General features: G+C 39.1%; 1 protein-coding gene across 5 annotated transcripts in view; it reads left to right on the top strand.

Moving 5' to 3' along the window:
• Positions 1–17,742, top strand: part of Ctnna2 (catenin alpha 2) — a 1,115,196-nt gene that overhangs the window by 832,498 nt on the left and 264,956 nt on the right. For all 5 annotated transcript variants that reach the window (XM_027429452.2, XM_035448606.1, XM_027429453.2 and 2 more), the window contains one exon: positions 16,707–16,787. In XM_027429452.2, coding sequence (XP_027285253.1) covers positions 16,707–16,787 — 81 coding nt within the window. The remainder of the gene's footprint in view (positions 1–16,706; positions 16,788–17,742) is intronic.

The raw sequence follows: 17,742 nt of genomic DNA, 5'->3' as shown, positions 1-17,742 counted from the left end.
TCAGTCCCATGCAGGATCTCTGCATGTCAGTTCAGACTGACAGCTCCTATGAGCCCAGATTAGTTGTATCCCTTGGTTTTCCTGTGATGTCCTCGAGCTCTCTGGGTCCTACAATTTTCCCTCTCAGATTTTGAACGGTGGCTTCTCATGTCTGTACATGGACAAATATGCATTTATGGGTCCAGAAAAGTGGGAGGCTTTTATTGGAATTGCCCTTCTTTAGTAGTGTGTAATTTGCCTCAGCAAGGGAAACTTAGAAAGAACATATTTTGGTCCCTTCCTGTACCCTGTTACTAAGTATAAGACTTTACTGTATACTATTAAATGAAAATTATATGAGGCCACTGGTTGGCTTAAGCTCTTGACCTAGGTCTCAGCTGACCACACTCAGCATGGAACGGAGTCACTCCTGCTAGGGCCCCAGAGCATCAAGCTGAAGGGCTGCTTGCTTGTTTGATCTGCTGATTGCCCAGGGCTGGAGAGCTAAAAGCTGAATTTCTCTCAACAGGCCAATTTCAGTTAGCATGTTAACAGCTCTCAGTTCATGATCCTCACGCACAGGAAGGGAAACCCAAAGTAATTTCTCACCAGCTTCTCAGTGCTTGGCATATTATTCTGCTGCCGTGTGCCTAAGTGGCACTGAAAGTAACTTTGACAAAACAATCCCTTGTTTTGGTTGTTTGTGTCCGCTTTCCTCAAGCCCCCTTCTATTCACGGAAGCATCTGCTCAGCTGACCATACCATTCAGTCTATTTTGTAGAATACTGCATTATGAGCTCTAGAATTGCAAAGTAAAGGCCATTATGAACTTTAAACTCATTTCTCATTTTGTCCTTTGAAGAGGGCAAAGGAAATGCAGTTTGGATACAGAGAAGTGTGTTCTTTCTCAGTTTACATTCCAGTGGAGGAGAGTGGCAGATAGACTTTTTGTCCTCCGTACCCCCAAATTCAAGTTGAAAAAGTCACCATTTTCCTTTTATGCCTCCCTGTAAAGTATGCAGTTGACAAATGCTTTACCTGTCCTGACAGCTTTCTTGTTTATTTTTATTTATACTTGGGGATTGGGGAGAAAAGAAATGAAATTTTTGCAATATTTTGAGAAATCAACAGAAGTTTCAGTTTAGTTTACTGTTATAGTGTGAAAGAAAATGGCTCCTATAGGCAGTGGCCCTATTAGGAGATGTGGCCTTGTCGGAGTAGGTATGGTTTGTTGGAGGAAGTGTGTTACTGTGGAGACAGGCTTTGAGGTCTCATATATGCTCAAGCCAAACTCAGTGAGTCAGTCTACTTCCTGTTGTTTGCATATCATCATGTTGCAGCTATGGCAGCACCATGTCTGCCTGCATACTGCCATACTCCCTGCCATGATGATAATGGACCAAATCTCTGAAACTGTAAACTACTTCCTCAACTAAACTTTTTCCTTTGTAAGAGTGGCTGTGGTCATGGTGTCTCTTTATAGCAATAAAAACCCTAACAGGTATTTACCAAGAAAGACTGAAATATTGTCTCAATCTGGGAGTGTTTGCTTTTTAATTTTTTAAATAAAAAATTTCTACTGAGTGGTAGTGGCACATGATCCCATCACTCAGAAGGCAGAGGCAGGCAGATCTCTGTGAGTTCAATGCCAGCCTGGTCTACAGAGTGTTCCAGGACAGTCAAGGCTACACAGAGAAAGTCAGTCTTGAAAAACCAAAATAGAAAAAAGAAAAACAAAAAGAAAGAAAGGATAACATTTCATTTTCCAAATTTCTCTCTCTGTGTGTCTCTGTCTCTGTCTCTGTCTCTGTCTCTCTCTCTCTCTCTCTCTCTCTCTCTCTCTCTCTCTCTCTCTCTGTGTGTGTGTGTGTGTGTGTGTGTGTGTGTGTGTATGTGTAGGTGACAGAGCAGCACATGGGAATTGGTTCTCTCCTTCTTCCACGAGAGTCTTGGTGGTCAGGCAATGATTGTTCTTACCTATTAAGCCATCATCCTGGCTCCTAGGCTGTATTTTTATTCATTATTTCTTTTTAAATTTTTAGGGGTTTTGTTTTAATTTAATTTGTGACTTTGCAAATTACTCTGAGGGTCTCTATTCCTTGGTAAGGTCAGCAGTCCCTTCAATGTCATTGCTTGTGTCCAGGTACTTTTATTTGATGCTACCTTGTAGATAGGGCAGGCAAAGGATATGGAGAAGTAATCAAGATTCCTCTTTTCTTTGGTCAGGGAAATTTGAAATGGTATAAAAGGATGTGTTTACTCTATATTGTTTAATTTCTCAGGCAGTACAGCCTTTCTTTTTTAATTAAGTGGTTTGGTTTAGACTCTCATGCTTTTGAGACGATGACTAATTCATCAGGAATTAAGCAGAATAATTGTAATTGTGAATCTGTGATCCTATTTCAGGCTCACACCAGCAAATGATTGCAAAATTTATAATTAGGTTGATCAAGATGTTTTTATGGGACCCTAAACTGCAAATTCCCCAGCCATAGTTAGGGACTACTCAGGTTGACACACAGAGACAACCATGGTTTTGGGAGTTTAAATTCTGATTTAATGTTTATTTATTCAATTTGAGTGTATATGTTTATATGTACCATAGCATACATAAAGGAGGTCAGAAGACAGCCTATGGTTGTTAGTTCTCTTTACTACATGGGTTCTAGGAATGGAATACTGGTTTCTAGGTTTCTCAGCAGGCAGTTTTACTTGCAGAAACATTTCTCTGGCCTCTTGTACGTAATTTAAAAAATATTTATTAAAAAATAAAATTTTAGGGCTAGAGAAATGGCTTGATAGTTAAGAATTCTTTTTGCTCTTGCCTAGGACTCAGGTTTGGTACATAACACATAGCTCACCAGCAGCTGTAACTCCATGTCCAGGGAACCTGAATTCTTCTGACTGCCTGGAGCTCCTCATTGGCCATAGTGTACACACATGCACTCAGACATATACATGTAACATAAAATTAAACATTAAGTACAATTTGGGGGTATAATTTAGTGACAGAACCCTTGCCTAGCATTTGCAAAACACAAGGTTTGCTTTCAAGCTTGGTAACAATAAATAAATTAAATAAATAAATAGATAAATAAATAAGTGAAGTTGTCTCTGACTCTTTTGCTGGCTTTTGGGACCCTACTCCCCATACTGGGTCATGTTGCCCAGCCTTAATACACAGGGAGGTGCTTAGTCTTACTGCAACTTGTTTTGCCATGTTTTCTTGATATCCATTGAAGACCTACCCTATCCTGAACAGAAATGGAGGAAAAGTGGATTGAGGGGATGGGAACAGAGTAGGGTGGTGAGGGAAGTGACTGGGAGGAGAGGAGGGGGGGGAAACTACAGCCAGGATATAAAATAAATAAATTAAAAATATTTAAATTAAAAAATGAGAAATAATGTTCCTACTCAATAGCTACCAAAACTTGATTTCTTGGGACTGGGACAAGAAATCTGCATTTTCAATATCTGTCTCCTGGTGCATGTGGAGGTCAGGGATCAACTGTGTAGAGTTGGTTTTCCTCTTCCCCCTTGACGTTAGTTCTGGGGATTAAACTCAGATATCAGGCTTGCTCAGAAAGTACTTCTCTTTGGTGAACCATTTGATGCTTTATTTTATCCTCTGACCTCCACATGCATCATGTCATATGTACATACACACATCATTCCCACACATACAGGCACAGATAAATGTTTTCAGAAAATAAAAAGGCAGATTAAAAAAAAAAGTCTGAGTCTTAGGGATCCTTAGGCTAGAATCCAAGATACTTATTATATAGTTTATTCAGCAACACCCTGGCATCTTAGCTCACCTGGAATTTACATTAGCACATGGTCACCAAGTCTGCCTTTGTCAGGAGTTATGTTAGGCAGTGGGACGCTGTTCCTTTGGTAGGGGACTGCACAAGGATGCACAACTGGGGCATACTGTCAGGCACCTGTCACACTCAGAGGAAAGCATGGAGATTGAACATCACCAAGAAGTAAGCTACTTCGAAGAATTCCCCTCGTTCTGTTGTTCTCTTTTTGATTTATAGCAGAAGACTATATTGTCATGAAAATCTCAGGAGTGGGAGGTATGCATACATTTTTTAATTTATTTTTCTTATTTACTTTAGACACAATCTTATTTTACATATCAATCCCAGTCCCCCCCATCCTCCCGTTCCTCCCCCCTCCCACCCCACCCTGTCCCAACTGCCATCCACGCCCCAGGGAGGGTGAGCCCTCCCATGGGGGATCATCAAAGTCTGTCATATCATTTGGGGGAGAGCCTAGGCCATCCCCCAAGAGAATAGCCCTCCATGGGGAGTGACTCCCAAAGTCCGTTTGGCATGGACATATTTTTAATCATAATCTAAGCACTGGTTTTGCTCTGTGTCTTTTGTGTTGTTATTTGATTTACCCCATTACAGAGAAACTAACAGAGCACTATATATGAGCATCTATTATTTGTTAAAGAATTATTGCATTTTAATTGTGTGTATATGTGTGTGTGTAATGGTGTGTGTGTGTGTGTGTGTGTGTGTGTGTGTGTGTGTGTGGGTGTGTGTGAAACAGGTAAAGACAGGACCAAAGAGGACAGGAGGAGGTGAGACTAACAAGTTGGACCTTTCCCACTGGTCAGGTAGAGTGACTGTAGTTCCGATATTTTCATGGAAATATGACTGGGGTCCCATGGACATTCTGAAAATATGTATGTGAGTGCAGTGCCCGAAGAGTCCAGAAGAGGGCGTTAGATCCTTTTGGAGCCAGAGATACATTTAGGTCAGCTGCCTGACCTAGGTGCTGGGAACCAAAATCAAATCTTCTCTAAAAGCAATATGTACTCTTAACCACCAGAGCATCTCTCCAGCCCCTACACATACATTTCTTGAAATTCCATGCAGACCTAGAAACTTTGTGTAAGATTTCAGCATAAGAAGGAAAAGACCTTAGTGTCTGCCTAGATGCAATGTGCGTTCTCACATCTCTCCCTTAATAGACACAGTGTACGCTACGGAGAGCAAAGTGTAATTTTAAGAACCTTGTAATTCTTTACAAATTAACACAGCAGATGGTGTTTATGGGAGCCACATAGTGAGAAATATTTGGGACGATGTGAGACATGTGTTCCAGGGTGCTTAGTTTAGTTTTGAACCGCCATGCTGGAAAAAAAAAATGCACTTTGCCTCATAAAGTTTTCATTGGTTCCAAGAGGGGAGGAAATAACCCAATAGATGGTTCTATCACAGTCCAGACTCCAAACATTCTCAGTGAGACCTTGACTTACTGGCGTTTTCACAGAACTATGTGGTGACGCCTTATCAGGGGAAGGTGGTCTGCTAGGATGGTGCTCTAGCTGGGGAGCAACCAGGACTTCATGCCTGACTTTTTAATGGCTGTAAGAACTTTGAGGAAGAGCTTGGGCCTCTGGCAAACCAATGACAGCACACAGTAGCTCTGGATGGTGGCTTGCAAGTTTGCAAATAGTTGAAATGGATATTTGTTTTACCTTTCCATGGAACGCAAAAGAAAGCAGTGTTCTCTTCTTTCACAGTGATATGATGTGACTCATAACTTGGACCTGCACAGTCCCCTTTCAAAAAGCAATGGCCATTTGGAGGGGAAGGAGACAGGGAAGGAAGCAGGGAAGAAGGCTTTGAAATAGGTAAAGATAGGACCAGAGGGGACAGGAGAAGGTGAGACTAACAAGTCTTTGGCAAAGGAAAGACAATTTGCAAACTTGTTTCTCTTCTGCTTCCTCCTCTTTTCTTCATCTTTATCTTTCCCCTCTTCTTTCTTCCTTTCAGTCATAGACGCTCAGCAAGCAGTGGCACCTCTCCCACCCATGATGAAATGGTGCTGGGATGCCATGCTGATCTCGTGCAGGTAACCACAGCTGCAGGGAACTCTGTCATACTAATTTTTCAGCACTCATCCCCATCCTGGGGCTCTTACATTCTTCTCTTCTGCAGCGTTCTCTGAGTCTTCGTGGAGGGGGAACAGATGTGTTATTTAAGGCCAAGCACTCCATAGTCACCATTCTCCACATTTTCACTAGTTGCGAGTCTGTCTATTAACCACTGCCCACTTAAGAAAGAAGCTTCTCTGATGAAGGCTGAGAGCAGCTTTAGTCCATGGGTATAAAACCTAGTATTTAGTAGGCAGATTGCCACCATATTCACTTATCAAAATAACCTTAGTATGTTCTCCTCTAAAGGCTGTGAACTCCCCAGCATTGGCTTTTTGATGAGGTTTACAGTTCTAGGCAAAGGTTCTTCGCTTAACAAAGAGTTTCCAGTTAGAAGGAGACAACACAGGACCTTTCTGACATAGCATACATGTTTTACATATCATGAAATCTGAAATTCAATGAACAAAGCAGTTTTACACAATATAGTTCCTTACATTGCAAATCATTGTAAAACTAACTAATCAGCTGTAGATATGATGATTGTCTATGAATTGAGAGGGCAGGATCGGGTGGTGGAAGTTATGTCTGTAAATGTGGTTCAGGAAAGCCAGAGCTGAGGTCACATAAGCCTACTACCCATAAATTAAGCCTGAATATTTCTAACTTTCCTATGAGCTCCCACCAGTGTGGATCCAGTTATTTGAAATACATTTATTTATTTAGTCATTTATATTTATGTGGTAGAAAATGCCAAACTCCAGGGATATTTTAGGTGTTGACAGCTTTAACTGTATCTTAGTGGCTTGGAGAAAATGTACTTAAAAATGAAATGAAACTTTAAATTTCATTGAACTGTTAATCATTTATTCTCTCTCTCTCTCTTACTGTGTGTGTGTGTGTGTGTGTGTGTGTGTGTGTGTGTGTGTGTGCGCGTGCGTGCGCGCGCACATGATCGAACATTAAATCAATGGGAGTTTGCACTTGGCCTTGAATGCTTTCATTTCAGCTGCGAAGATGAAATGGCTGGCATCTTTTTGCAGGCTGCTTCGTTCACACTCTTGCAGGCATAGAAAGGATATATAGTTAATTAACTCAGGCTTTTAGCAATCACCAAAGTTTGGGGGTGACCCAGTGAAAAATATCTTTTATGCAGAGTTGCCTGGCAATTTATCAGCGATGATGACACCTGTGTTGATAAAATAAATCAAGGAGCATAAATTGAAACACTGCACAGGTGCGAATCATATACTTCCCATGGCTTTGAGCAGCAACTTTTGAAGTAGTCAAATTTATTTTTAGGATTCCATATTTTCCAAAACACCCATTAATGCCTTTCCTACCCATTTCTTATCCTCGGGTGCCTGATGGAGCCATCCATCTTTCTATCTACATTAGAGTATTTCCTAAGTACTTCTGATGAGTTTCCTGATAACTCTTTGGGGAGAAACCCAGGCATTCTTGACCTACAAAAAGCTTGTCTTCTCTTCTGCAATCATACAAAATCTTTTGAAATTATGTTTTATAGAATATTAATTTCTTCATTATTTGATGCAGTACCTAATTGAAGAGCGTACTCAGAGAAGACAGCCTGTGGGCTGGATGAATATAGGAAGACTTGTTGAGAGGGGCTGTGGAGTTCTTTTCAGCTTCCCTCTCAGCCACAATCTCTTTCTGGGTGCCTATTTCTGACATTCCACAGTTAGTTCCAGGGTTACCTGCTACCAGATTCTAAATCTTAGCATAAAATCTCCTCCTTCCTAATGGTTCTGCCTCCAGTATACAAACCTTTGGTTCATTCTCACAGGTTTAGATATTACAACTTCATTGCTTAGCAGGGATCTTTGGCTGACCCTCAGAAAGAAAAACTGTAGTTCTATTAGTAGATCACATATACTGTAGTGGGAGGATGCAAACAATGGCAATCTATCTCCTGTGCACATCATCTGATTTGTGTATGGGCTTCTATTGGCTAGAGTAGTGATGTTTCAGCTTTTATCATGGTGTGAAAGTGATGTACGTTCAGTAGTAATTGTACTTTGAATTTCTGATTTGGTTTTCTGGAGGCTATATATATACTTGATTTGGCATTCTTGCCATGGCTGGGCAAAGGTGGCAAGCCATGGTTTCTGGTCATGTGATTGTGACATTAATCCTTAGTGCACTGTAACTCTAACCAAAACAGTCAGTGTATCAAATGTACACAGTTTTCTCATAAGGTGAGGATTATCTGTACTTATGATCAGGGCTTAAGGATCTCTCTAACAAGTTTCTTTGATATCCTTACATTATGTATTTATGGTTCTTTGAGCATTCACAAAGTCTAACAGAGAAGGTCAGATGATACATCACTGTTTCTCTTCCCACCTTTATCTCTTAACTCCCCCCTCTACCACTCCAGGGTATAGGAAAACTGGGCAGTGGGTGATGTGATCAGATGATGGATTTACTTTGTGGCCTCTTCTCGACTGTCACCCATTTTAAGAGATACTGCATCTTTCTTTTTTGAGATAAATGTTCTTAGCTAGTGAAAAGGAAATATTTAGAAAGGTCCACATGCTCAGACAATGATTTATACACCATATAAAGGTATTATGAAATGCTTAAGGTTCTATAAATAATGGGGCTATTTGTAATAACAATATGATTTTTATATGTGGAGTTTGTGGGTAGGTGGGCAAGCTTCCAAATATGATAGGGTGACTGCTGGATCAATAGATAATCTTTTCCTCCTCTTTCCTGCTGTCTAAATCATAGGTTTAAATGACAGCAGAATGTGTTGCAGGTAGAATGCAGGGCACATTATTGCTTTCTGCCATTCCAATGATTTGGACTTTTACTTCTTTCAAATGACAACAATTTGAAGACTAGGCATTTGATTAGCCCCTAACACAGTCACTATAAGAGTCACAGTTATACAGTATTTTGTATATTCCTTGTACATTCAGTTCAATTTTTGGGTCCATTTGAGGGAAAGGAAGAGAGTTAATAAATATCTGTATTCCTGCAGCCATGCTTGGTGTATTTGTATTGTGCCTCCGGACATGGCCATGTGAGTCTGTGACTCCAATGGGCATCCTCTTTAGTAGACTTTTGCTCACAGGACCTCAATGAATTAACTCCTTTCATTCCCTTTGCATTCATTCCCTTCCCATTGTATACTACCTCATGCAATGAACTGTTTTACGTGCAAAGATGAATACAATGAGGAATGAGAATACCCCTTGAAAGAATTATTGATTTTTAGAGATTTAAAAGTTAAGATTTCTTAACATTGTACTGTATCGATTATGAAGTTAGTATCAGTTATGTGTCATTTACCATGTCAATGTGTATATATTATATATATCTTCAGGGTCTCAAGAGTGATATGTATATCACACATGTAATCTATTCAGAAAGTTTAACAAAAACAATGATTATTATTATCATTTTGTAAGCAGGGCTCCGGCAGCTAAGGTTGGTCTGAAATTTGCTCTATAGTGAGAATGACCTTAAACTTGTAATCCTCTTGTCTTCCACTCTTGAGTGCTTTGATGACAGGTGTGCACCATGGTGCATTCCTTATGCAGTGCTTTGGACCCAACACAGGGAGTTGTGCATGGCAGACAAGGAGTCTAACCAAGTGTACTATATAGTAACCTGAGAAGAGCATTGTCCAGAGTCAACAGACCTTTAGTTTTTTTTTTTAAAAAGAGACAAAAGGTAGTATGATAAAAAATAATTGAAATAAAGTATTGTACTTTACCTGAAGATTAACTGTAAAGTCCCAAATCTCCAGTGAGTGGCACAACCACTCTGGTAAGAATGAAACTGGACTTCTGAAAGTCTCTTCAATATCTGATGCCTTGACAAACTGAAGTAAAGCTGAGGGAATGAAGACTCATCTTCTGAAAACCTCAATCAGGAAATGATTCTCTTTGCTCTCATCAATTCAAGGCACGGATCTACCCTGGACATGTTTGTAAAATAACAGTTTGAGTCTAAAACAAATAGCGTTCTATAAACAAGCACTTCCCTAGCATAGCAGATGGCCACTAGGAAAGGCGCCCACAGCAGTGTGGGAGAGTACTTGGAGTGTTGTCTTCTTTTAATAATGACACTTACTAAATGACCTCTCTACTGCAGGTAAAGATAAAGAAGACAGACTATGTGATGACTCATTGGGTAAAGTCCTTACTGTGCAAGTATGAGGACCAGAGTTTACCCCCATGTAAATGCTAGGTGGATATAACAGTCCAACTTGTAATCCAACTTGTAATCTTGAGAGGCAGAGATGGGATCTATGGGGTAAGCTTGCTAGCCAAACTAACCATATTGGCAAGCTGTGTGTTCACTGAAAGAAGACACCTAATGACCTCTGACCTCCACACACATACACACATACGTACATACATATTATCTATATATGCACACATATGCCACCACACAAATGCACATGGAAACACACTACATACACATAACAAAAAATGTGGCTGGGGAAAACAGACCCAAGAATAAAGTGTGAATGAGTAAAGGGGAAAACACCTCAAATTCACATTTTATTAATACCCTTTGAATAGAAACACATGAAATTTTATAATCACAGAGTTTTATTTATTTTGAAGCAGGGCCTCCTGTAGACCAAACTAGTGGGGGAACTCAGTATGTAGCTGAATATGATTTGATCTTCTCATTGCTTCTACCTCCCATGGGTTACAGCCATACACTACCCTATATCTGGCTTCTGGTATCTAAATAGATTCTTTTATTCATTCATCCATTCATTTCTTTATTATTTATTGTCCAATATACTCACCCAATTACTCCAAATACAGTTACAAATCTTTTTATTGTACATTGACATCATGATTGATCCTCCAGTTAATCTATTAAGAAGCAAGGCATATGTTATGCTATATATTGTACCTAAAAGAAAACCAACATTAAAAATAAGGTGCATCAATAATTACAGATGACAGACTAGTCATAGCTGACCATCACTAGCAGACAAGTCTGTCAGCCTCTCTGAGAGAATGGTAGTTATAACAGAGGGAGTGTGACACAGTAGTTTTCAAATCTCTCTGTAGCTAGTTTATTTGAGGATTAAATCTAGGAATCCCTGAAGACTAGACAAGAGACAAGAGCCCAACCTCTGACATATGCTCCCAACTCTCATTTTGATTTTTATGTTTAAAGGTTTATTAACTTGTTTTTCTTGCATTCATGTTTATGTACCACAATGTATCATCTATCTTTGGAGGATAGAAGAGGCCATTGGCTCCCTTGGAACTGGAGTTACAGATGGTTGTTAGCTGCCATGTGGATATGGGCAGTTGAAATTGGGTCCTCTGACAGATAAGACAAAGCTCTTGACCACAGAGCCATCTCTAGAGTCCATACTATATACATAGTATGTTGAGAAAGGTCTTCAATGATTGTTCAGACTGCCCATAAACTCACCTGTGAACTATGATTGTCCTTAGGAGTTTTCCTTCTGTTATGGTTATCTCAACAGTCAAATCGACAATCTTGAAACCCCTGGAAGAGAGTCTCAATGAAGTGTCGATTGTCCAAATTAGTTCAGCCTGTGGTCATATGTATGGGAGATCATCTAGATTCTTGCTAATGTTAACAGATGTGGACAGACCCAGCATACTAGACTCTGGACTGAGTGGAAAGGAGAGTGAGAAGAGCACTAGAAAGAGTGAATCCTTGCTCATCTCTGCCTGCTCTTAACTGCACAGGTGCTGTCAAGGCATTTTAGCAAAGCAAAAAACAAGCAACTAAAATACCCCTTCCCAAGCATTTGGGATCATAGGCATGTATTTCCAGGCCCGGCTTGAAAGTTCTCATCTGCTGTGCAAATCTGAGAGTTGATAGACAATTACTGATTCTTACATGCAAACTTCATTTCAAGAAATCCAAGTTTACAAATGGCCAGTAAATTTACTAGCCTGGTCAGTGGCTCAGATCTCTGAAACTCTAGTACTTTCTTTAAAAACTCATAGCTTTTGGGTCTGGGGATATTTGTCAGCAATCAAGAGCACTTACAACTGCAGAGGACATGGATTTGGTTCTCAACACCAGCAAGAATGGGTGGCTCACCAACACCTCTAACTTATGTCCCATGGGATCTGAAGCTGTCTACTGACCTCAATAGGCACCTGCATCCTCCAACAACTTTTACACATGAATAATTAAAAACAAGTCAGAGATTTTCTCTTGGAATTTTATTTTCTGCAGCCCATTCAACCTTCATGTGAAGGACTTGAGGGCTAAAGAAACTCAGAGTTGGAAATCTTAAATGAGCAGAATCTTGACAAGAGTGGTGTGGAATACTGATGTCACCAGACATTTCCAGGTTTGCAGGATAAAATCTAGTCAGCAGTATTCGCACTGGAAGGAAGCTCTCCTGGAAATAATCCCTGTCACTAGTCAGAATGATCCCTTATTTTCATGCAGTAATGCCTGGTTCTTTCTATTCACTATCCTCTCAGAGCCCATCTTGTCATTTGTCTCTTCCTGCCACTCAAAATGCTACTCCTCTTCCTATTTTTACCTAACCCAGAGCTGGTGGCTAGCTAATATACTCTAACCCTACCTTATGTTTGAATACTTCATAGTGCCTCTATTGGCCATCTCAAGGAGCTTGTTGTCACCCATGTTGCTAGCCTCATGTTCCAGTCAACACATTTGTATGAGAGCCTTTCTGAGAAGAGTGAACCTCAGCTTTTCCTTTTAATGTGCCTCCCACAGCGATCCTGCCTGACAAATGTGTGCTTGACATTCAGGTTATTGATGCCACATGGGAAACACATGTTGCCTTCTGCTTACAAAAAGGAACAGCCAACCCTCCCACGTGTGTCTGTAGAAATACCAGTCACTTAAGTACTGATGTTACCTCTGGGTGTAGAGGTACCACATTCAGAATGTAGAATCACAGAATACCAGTCAAATGAGAATTTTCAATAATGATTATTTTTCTTTTTAGTTTTTCTTTTCATTATGAAAGCATACTTTTTTTTTTAATTGAGAGGATATTGTGCCCTGGGTAGCCTTGAACTTGCAACTGAGGACAATGTTGAACTTTTGATCTTCCTACCTTACCTTCTAAGTATGGAATTATAGATAAGTGCTGCTGCCCCTACTAGTTTATGCATGGTTGCAAAAGGATCCTGGGGCCCCATGCCTGCTAGGCAAGCACTTTACCCCCTGAGCAACATTCTCAATATTTCCCCAGAGGTTTTAGGTTCTTTTTTTTTTCCCACTGGAAGTCATTTTATTGCTATGTCCATTTAGTACAGTCATACGGTAGTAGGTTTTTCCCCTAAGGGTCCATGACCTATCTAGCCTCAGTGTCTTGGCCTCATTGACATGGTCATATAGGGAGTCAATCTCATGGAGAGGCTATAAATCCAATAAAAAGTGGTTGATTACTTCTGTAACATTTGTGCCACTAATACGCCCGTGGGTATATCTTGCAGGCAGGTTGCTATTTTCCTAATTTTTAAAGTAAAAAAAAAAAAAATCTGATGCAGTGCTTGCTTCAGTGGCCCTATCCTAAATCATGCCTTGTCAAATTTAATATTATCTGATGCAGGGCTTGCTTGGATGGCCCTGTCCTAAACCATGCCTTCTAAGATTTATCTTAATTTAAATTTTATATCTATTTTGCTCTGCATGGATTCTTTTTCTGCTTTCATTTTGCTGTTTTAAAGAGTGCATAAAACCATTTATCTTGATTAGTGAGTTCTTTCGTGCCCCCTTAGTCTTGGAACCATAGGCCAGTACTTTAATTTTTCACCCCAATTTCATTACTTGTCTCCATTGTCATTTTTCTCATTGGTGAAAAGATGATAAAGATGTGTCATTAGCAGAATAAGGAGATCCTCACATCTGACACTTACTCATATTCATTAATTATTTCCTGTAGCCAAGATACAGCAATTCATTTTATTTTTTAAAGTTATTGTATTTAAATGTTTTTTGAGTTGTTTTGGTGGTAGGAGTGGTGGTAGAGTGTGTGTTTGTGTGTGTGTGTGTGTGTGTGTGTGTGTGTTTGTGTGTGTGTTCGTGAATATTACTACAGTGAGTGTATATGAAAGTCAGAGGACAATCTATGGTTTTGGACCTTGCTGTCTACTTCATTTGATACATTATCTATTTTTCTTTTTAACTGAACCGCATATGTCAGATTTGCTAGCCTGTTACCTTCTATATATTTCCCTGTCTCCACCTCAAATCTCTCCATAGGAGCTCTGGGATTACAGATGTGTGTGCTATAACATCTAGCTTTACCTTGGTTCTAGGAATTTTAACTCAGCTTCTCATACTTGACAGAAAAGCCATCTTCCCTGCTTGCCCCCACCCATCTTTGAACAGCTATTCTATTGTTCTAGCCACTATGTAAACCTAACTCAAAACTTTTATTATTTATTTATTTGGTTGTTTATGTTTGAGACAGGATCTCAATGTGTAGATCAGGTTGGCTTAGGATTCAAAGAAATCTACCTGTCTCTGTCCTCCAGGTGCTGGGATTAGTTATGTGTACCACCACACATAGCAACTTTTACTTTCTGAGTGAGATTTTACGATTCTAATAAATGAAGATGAAATGGGAAGTATATGGCTCTCAGAAAGATAGTTGTAGTTCAGACCTCCTCCAAAGGATCCTGTATGTTTTATAGCAAACGTGCTATTTGCAAAACAATCAAAGAGGAAGAGTAGCCATTTGTTGTTGAACTAATGTCCATCTCTATGCATTTGAAGGCTGGGTGCTGGGGGCCCTCCTGCTTAATACCACCTCCTTCCTCTGTTTTTCAGAAAGATCAAACCACCCCATTCTTCTTCTTCATATACTTTTGTTTTCTTGGAGCTATCTGTGGGCTGATATTTCAAAGTTGTAAAATCTGAGCCTCTTTATTTTAAGCTCTTCCCACTAACCCCCTCAGTGTGTACATCTGAAAGAGTCAGTGTGTGAACTTAGAGAGTGGGGAAGGAAGGGTTTGTAGAGTTTTACACAACTAAAAATATGCACACATATGCCCTGACTTTTCAATGAAAACCCAGTAAGGCTAAGCATCACATATTTGTTTTGAAAAAAAAAAAAACTGGCTTAATGAAGTAAATTGCAGAAAAAAGTAGCTGCTTTCAGCTCAGGTAGCAATTCTCAAGCCTATGTGTCTGTATGGGCTACATATATCTAGGTGTTGTTTTTGTTTGTTTGTTTTTTTTTTTTTTGTATTTTTCATGAAAAGAGACTCTATGTGCCTGGTACATGGTCATTTCTTTCCTCCTATCAGCTCATCTGTTAAGCAGAATGTTCTCACCTGGGATCTTACTCATTTTATACTCGACTACGGAGATTTGTGAGATTCTGTACAGATGGGGTATGGAGCAAGAGATGGTTTGTCCCCAGGAATACAAATAAAAAAAATAACTTGATAGGGTGTTAGACTGAGGTTTTGATGATTTAATAGCTTTCCCACATTTCTTTGAAAATGATTGTCTCTTGTGTAGAAGGTGACACGCCTGCGGTGTTTCCATAGGAACTTTGAACCCATAGCAATCTTGTCACTGTAAAAACAAAAGAAAATAAAACAGTGGAGGACTGGTAAGATGGCACAGCAGGTAGAGGTGCCTGCTGTCAAGCCTGATGACCTGAGTGCATTTCTTGAAACCCACATAGTAGAAGAAGAGAACTAACTTCTTGTCTTCTAATGAAACCCTAGCTACCCTCAACTCCACACACAAGTGAATGAAATAAATGTAAAATAAATCCAAACTTTTAAAATTAGAAATAATGCAGATTCTCTTTGTTTAGTTTTCCTTGTCTTTCTGTAGCCATCATGGAAATGGAAAAATGAACACAGAACTAGTAAACTTTAAGTGAATAGTGTATCGAGGTGTTGTTTATTCTCTATTTTTCTTCTATAACTATATGTTGGAGTCATAAGGAAAGATTTGCTCATGATCACAAGCTGTGAGTTGCTTGTGGCTATGTTTGGCACCTCTCCTGCTCTGTAGAACAGAGATTAGAGGTTCTTAATTTTCTAGTAAGACATTTCTTTCAATCTTGGTACAACGTCTGTAATGTGGTCTTTGAAATATTGGCATAAGCTTTTTAATTTTAACAAAGGAGAATCTGTTTTTAAAGTTTTCTTTTGTGTATGTGTGCTATGTATGCATATATGCATGTTCTTTGTTTGTGCAGGTGTGTTTGTTCAGGTATGTTTGCACATGGGCATATTAGAAGTATTTCTCTATTGTTCTCCAATTTAATCGTTGAGGCAGGGTCTGTCACTTGAACTCAGAACTCAATGATCCACTAGTCAGTGTGTTCCAGGGAATTTCCTTTCTCAGCTTTCAGAGTGCTAGAATTACAAATGGCTTACTGTATTGAGCTAACATTTATGTGGCTCTCAGAATACGAACTCTGGTCCTTAGGCTATACCATGTCAAATACTTCATTCACTGTGTCTTCTCCCCAGGTCCTGTGAATTCTTCTTAAAAAACATTTAATTTGTCTTCTATTTTATAAGCATGTTTACATCATCAAGAATCCCAATATATTTGTCTTTGAAATCAAAAGCAAGACATATCTTATATTATGTACTTTATCTATAAATGGGAGGAGAGGAAGAAAATGTATTTGAAAGGAGTTGAACATGGATGTAACTGTCTTGAGACTCTATTGACTTGTTTTTTATTTTAATTTGTGTTTCAGAAAAATAACTTTAGTCACCTATCCATGTTCATCATGCACTTAAATGTTTTGTTTTCCTTTTCGATTAATGTCCTTGATATTGAATTTTATAAACAAGAGATGATTTTTTTTTCTTAATAGACTGGAAGGAAAGAAAAAGGAGATCCTCTCAACATTGCAATTGACAAGATGACCAAGAAAACAAGAGATCTGAGGAGACAGGTATGGTTTGCTTCCTATTTTTACCACAAGAACATTGTGATGGTTTTTCAGAGTGTTCCTTTCCAGAGGTGCATTTTAGAGCTTACTAATTCAGGTGGATATTTGTCATCTCATCTACATATACATAGACAGAAATCTATTAGCCAATTAGGAAACTGCTGAGCCAAGGGATGAACTAACTGTAAGACTCATAATGTTAATAACCCAAAAGGTAGCCTCTCACTGAGCAGACATGATCTTCTCAGGTAGGAACTTGAATTCTCCACTGTGCACATTGTTTTTTTTTTTTTTTTTTTTCAAGACAGACTTTCTTTGTGAAACAGTCCTGGCTATCATGGATCTCACTCTGTAGACCAGCCTTACACTCAAAGAGATTTGCCTGCCTCTGCCTCCCAAGTGTTGCGACTAAAGGCGTGTGCCACCACTGCCCAACACACATTTGGTTTTTAGTTTCTGAATCTGTACAGGCCAGGAACCTTTCGCTGATCTGTGAGAGTTCTTACCAAAAGTCCAAGGTATAGAATGATGTATTATATTGCTAATGTTTAATAAGAAATAAAACCCTAAATACAATGGGTTCATTATGCTTTAAGACCCAATGTATTTCACTGGAGATGTAGTTATCATGTTTACCAAATTATTTTTTTGGGAAGCCCAGAACCAAAATAAGAGTTTGTGGCATGGAGTAAATGGCCATCAGTATCATTAGTCTGATGATTCCATTTCTTTTTTTTTTCATTTTTTCTTTCTTTCTGTTTTTTTTTGGGGGGGGAGGGAATCTTATTTGATAGATGTATGAGGTTTTTCTCATGACAAATGTTTTATGAACATTCACTAATGTTGACTTTGATTTTTTTGTTTGTTTTTAATTATGGAAATGATTTATAATGATTAAGTGGTATACTGAACAGATAAGATTTCATTATTAATAGGTGTTTTCTGAGGGATTTATTGT

Source organism: Cricetulus griseus, chromosome 8 (genome assembly GCF_003668045.3).
Source record: "Cricetulus griseus strain 17A/GY chromosome 8, alternate assembly CriGri-PICRH-1.0, whole genome shotgun sequence".
Classification (NCBI taxonomy): Eukaryota; Metazoa; Chordata; class Mammalia; order Rodentia; family Cricetidae; genus Cricetulus; species Cricetulus griseus.
This window is presented reverse-complemented; position numbering and strand designations above follow the sequence as displayed.